We start from the raw sequence: 4,889 nt of genomic DNA on the forward strand, positions 1-4,889 counted from the left end.
TGTCCACCATAACAGAAATGGGAAAAGGATATGGTTTTGTCATAACAGTTTGGATGGGGCATCGCCACTTGTAGTCCTCACCGGCCAAACTCCAATTTGGGAGGCCCTGGTTAATCAGGCCTCCAATTTCTCTGGTCGACCTCCAATCTACTCCAGGAAATACATGACTGTCAATTTAAGGACAATGCTTACTTCTCCCCACAACGAGCACTGGACTAAGCTCAGAAGATTTCTCCACAACAATGTTCTCAGCCCCGCCCATGTTGCACTTCAGAGTTCATCTCACCAGGCAAGTATGAACAAACTCATAGCCAAATTAGCAATCGAGATCAAAGAGAAGAATGGTGTTGTGAGGCCCATTTATTAATTGAAAATGATGGCGATGAGTTTTATTGCCCCCTTATGCTTTGGCTTGGACTTTGACAACAATGATTTCTTGTCCAAGCTGGAAGAATGCATAGCTGAAGATATAAGCCTTTCGAATAGGGGAGATATGTTTCTTGATTTGTTTCCTCCTTCTCGCTTCTTTGTCCCTTCATCAATTAAAACAGAGAGGAAATTGAAGTCTCTAAGATCTGATATTCTGCACCTCATGTTGCCTCTCATCCGGTTTGCTCGAAGTTATAGAGAATACTTCAAACGAAGTGCTCCCAGCAGCTTCTTGAGTTGTTTTCTGGGAGGAAAGGAAGAAATGGGTGAGGACAAATCAAAGTTATCAGATGAAGAAATAGCTTTCAACATGTATGAGCTATTTTTTGTCGCAGTAGACAGCACATCTACGGCCATAGAATGGGCTCTGGCTTATCTCGTATCAAATCCCCACTTCCGAGGGCATATGAAGAAATAAACCAAGCGGTGGGAAAAGGAAAATGTGGGTTGTTGAGTTTAGAGGATTTGAGGAAGCTTCCATACTTGCAGAGTGTGGTGAAGGAAACCGTAAGAAAAGAATCGATTGCACCACTTGGGATTATTCACCAGACGGAGGACGAGTGTAAGGTTATGGACATCACCGTACGTGCAAAATCATTGGTGCTTTTCAATCCCCACAGTGTGTCTAACGATCCAGAGTTGTGGAAAGAGCCCGAGGAGTTCAGGCCGGAGAGATTTCTTGACAGGAATGAGGTTGTAAATATGAGAATGACATCTTCCATTTGGAGTAGGAAGGAGGGTTTGCGCAGGAACGGACGTTGCCAACGTGTATGTTCCCATCACTCTTGCTAATCTACTTAAATCATTTCAGTGGGGATGTGCCAAGGAAGGCAGTCTTCCTGATCTTAGTCGTGATATTCCAAATTTGCTCACGTCAATGAAGTATCCATTAGAAACTCGAATCATACCTCGTCCATCATAAATAGATGTCCTAACTAATACCTGGTCTCTCTTATAAAACACTCGTCCTAGATAACAAACAAGATACAAGTTGTTTGAACTTTCCCTCTTTATTTGCTGTGTTCTAGTTCATCTTCTGTTGTGATGTCTGTGCTTGACTTTCTATACGTCTGTAATACAGATTGAAATGTGCAATATATGTGTAAGATAATTATTTATATTTGTCACGGAATTCTTTGATTAGATAAGTACTGTCTGGATCAATAATAAAATTGGAATATGAGTGAGAGTGAAATTAGAAAGAAAAGCCCCAAAAAGAAGTCTTTATAACAGAGCAACCAAAACCAAAAAAAACTCCAAGAACCAATGAATTATTATTCTATCGATTATCACTAAGGTTCTAAAGAACAGTATATCCAGTCCTCCTCTCGAGAGTATATTGTCCTAGATTCATAACAGAAATATTTGAAAGTTTCTTATCTACCTCCTCCGCCCTCTTTGGATATGTGCTGGTTAAGGATTTTCTCTTTTCATTCAAAACTTCCATGATCTCAGCAAAATGAGACATTAAGTTTCCTAGTTTGTCACCCAAAAATTTAATATTCCTTAAAGAATCATAATATTTATTCAAGGCATTGATAAAATCCATTACCTTTCTGAATACTCACTATTTTTCTTTCTTTACCTCTTGCTCTTGTAAAGATAACTCATTTCTTTTGATAACTCATTTCTTATGACATCCTTAGGATAGTAAAATGTATGCACATAACTTCTTGCCTTATTCCTCTCCTTAAACATTTCATAAAAACCTTAAGAATCTACAAACCTAGGGTGGGACTGTACCATTTGATATTTATCCAAGAATTTTTCCGAATTCTTCCATCCACCCTTTGTTATGACAAGTTGATAAGCCATAGTGAAGCTGGTAAATATTGTTCCCCTTGATCTGCCATCCAATTCTTTTTCTTCTAATCCTCTAACTTGCCACAAGAATTCAACAACTCCCACCTTGAGGGGAACTTTGTAGGGTAGTACATGAGGTTTTCCTTGGAAACCATAGATTCTAAAAATAGTGGACATTGGATATGGAATAATATCTCACCAACTGTGACTTATTTTTAACCTTGTGGCATATTCAGTTCCAACAAGGCCTTGGGAATCTGACGATTATCTTCCACCAACAATGCCCTCCTCTTTGATGCAAAAAATCATGAGAACTAACATTCATTACCTCCCAGGACATGTCAGCATTGGCAGTCTCTCACGTTCACATTCCTTTTCTAACTTCATGTCCTTCTCAAAACTAGAAACTCTCTTGAAAAGAGACATGTACATAAGAATGGAGTACCACCCAAAAGGTTTGTTGAATTTCCCTTTACCTATCCCTTATAATCGATTCTAAATCTCTTCTACATATAGGATGCAAAATCAAAAATTGAATTCATTCCATATTATAGAATCTAATAAAAAATTGAATTCATTCCATATTACAAAATCTAGACCATCATATACATCCAGGGGACTTGGAATATGATCTTGCTCATCTATCAATTCTTTTTTACATAAGGTCACATACAATGCCTCTGAGCTCGAGGATTGAAATATTTTTTCATCAGTAGCTCCGGGGTGGATGCTGAAATTAGTGTCTAGTTCCCTACCTTGGAAAAATGCTCCTACAGTGGTCCACCCCTAAGGTAAACCCTTTGAGCCTCATATCTTGATTGTATTTCATCAAAATCTACTTGTTCACGGATGGTAGTATGAAGGTTTAACATGAAGACCTTACTGATCACTTTATCTATAACCTTAAATGGCATCCTACTAAATGGTTCCATACCAACCATAGTACAGGATCATACCTTCTAGCAAGCATTTTCAGAAAATCTACATCCATAAAAAGTCCTAGCACAATAAACCTTCCAGTATCAAACTCCCATACATTACTATGCAGGGTATCTTGTTTCCTCTAGGAAAGTCATTTTTTAAACAACTGAAAACCACCCATAGATGTATGTGTGTCTCAAAGAAAGTTCCCCTTATCATATAAACCTTTGTCAATTTTCAGTCTGGAAACTTTGGGGACCAATTTCTTTCCCTTGGCTGAATTATTCGTTGAGGCATTCAATTGCTCTAGGAAATCATCATGAACATTCCTATGCTAATAATCTATTTTACCCAAAAATTCTTGTCTAGGAGGCATCTTTTATAAATTACAAAAACTTTGAAATAGACAAATCTCTCTACCTTTTCTTTGTTCACTATTTAAAACCCAGCTGAAAAGAAGATAGTTATCGATTCTCCTATAATTTCCCATTTTCTAGTAGTCTGCAAACTTCTAGTGTTGTAAATCTAGTCTCCTTGTATTGCTCTAGAAGTGATCGCCTTTACAGAGTAAGATATGATGTTTGCGCATTATTCTCTATGAATATACCCACAAAAGAGTTAATTCACCATTAATATGTTGTAGACAATGGGCATGCACATCTCACAAGAAATTTAAAAAATAGATCACCAATGATTAAAAATAAATTTGACGATCTTAATTTAATTTACACATTTTTTTTTTTAATGAGCAGTTACCTTTTCTATTAATAAAATATACTCAGTGTACAATTCACAAAAAAGGGGCCGAAGGATACAAGATCACCCTATGAACGAGTTCAAATGGTCAAAGCTAGACAAAAAACATGGCCACAGAAACTATTCATCAAAAAAAAAAAAAAAGGCAACCTTGGGCTACCAAAGTAGTGCCAGCCGAGGGTGGTGGATCATCTTTAACTTGAAAACCTAAATCATCTTTAGGATTGGGGGCCAGGCTGGGAATAGTCCAACCATTGTCACTAGTAGTAGCAATAGTGGCAGCCTCCACATCTTTAACCTCTAGCCACGTAGGAGAAATTGCCAGGTCTAGGTGAGGCCACTTCCTGAGTGTGCACGATGAGAACTAGGAGAAGGAGCCGGGGACCAACCCAAATCACCACAGGGTGGGGAAGCTGAGCGGTGCCTCCATTTTCCATCACCACCACTGGGAGAGTGGTGGCAATAATCTTGGGAGCACGGGGTGTGCGAGTGGCAGCCGAAGGAGTGGCACTGAGGATGATGGCCACGGGGCATCGAGGTCTCCATTGAGGCATCTAGAGGAACTTTGGCAATAGTACAAGGGGCATTGCCCCAATAATTGAGTAGCTCTTGCAGGTGAGCAACTTCAAGTGCAACTTTATTAGCTTGCACCTGTATCTGCATAATTACATTATTACAAATGCATGCCTTAGTATACATAGCAATGTTAACATCTAGAAATCTGTATGTGAAAAGAAAATCATTCCTATCTTTCCATAGAGAAAATAAGACCTCCAGCCTGAAGGTATGCCAAATCTGGGTGAACTTTCAAAGAAATTTGGGAGAGTCACCCAGTAAAATCATATGCCAAGAGAAAAACTCAAGTCTGAATGTGGCTTGAAGAAATCATGAATCCAGTGCCAATAATTCTGAGCACGCTTGTAGAACCAAAAAATATGCAAGAAAGACTCTGGTTGTCCAAAAAAGGGGCATCTAGGGTT

The 4,889-nt window shown here is 38.7% G+C and overlaps 1 protein-coding gene across 1 annotated transcript; it reads left to right on the plus strand.

Annotated features, from left to right (window-relative positions):
- The first annotated feature begins 376 nt into the window (after window positions 1-376).
- Window positions 377-1,515, plus strand: LOC149549521 (trifunctional (S)-stylopine synthase/(S)-nandinine synthase/(S)-canadine synthase-like). Its single transcript, XM_089794329.1, has 4 exons — window positions 377-808; window positions 919-1,122; window positions 1,241-1,311; window positions 1,458-1,515. Exons 1-4 carry the CDS (start codon window positions 377-379, stop codon window positions 1,513-1,515), a joined length of 765 nt encoding a protein of 254 aa, XP_089650455.1.
- The last annotated feature ends 3,374 nt before the right edge of the window (window positions 1,516-4,889 follow it).

The sequence above is a fragment of the Cupressus sempervirens genome, chromosome 7, assembly GCF_028749045.1.
Source record: "Cupressus sempervirens isolate cs-2001-9-10 chromosome 7, ASM2874904v1, whole genome shotgun sequence".
Lineage (NCBI taxonomy): Eukaryota > Viridiplantae > Streptophyta > Pinopsida > Cupressales > Cupressaceae > Cupressus > Cupressus sempervirens.

Excerpts from the sequence above, each read along its gene's own strand:
- LOC149549521 (XM_089794329.1), top strand. The coding sequence starts at position 377 with ATGGCGATGAGTTTTATTGCCCCCTTATGCTTTGGCTTGGACTTTGAC. Across the intron at positions 1,123-1,240 it reads GATTTCTTGACAGGAATGAG|TGGGGATGTGCCAAGGAAGG; the intron begins GTTGTAAATATG and ends AAATCATTTCAG. Across the intron at positions 1,312-1,457 it reads AATTTGCTCACGTCAATGAA|TTCATCTTCTGTTGTGATGT; the intron begins GTATCCATTAGA and ends GCTGTGTTCTAG.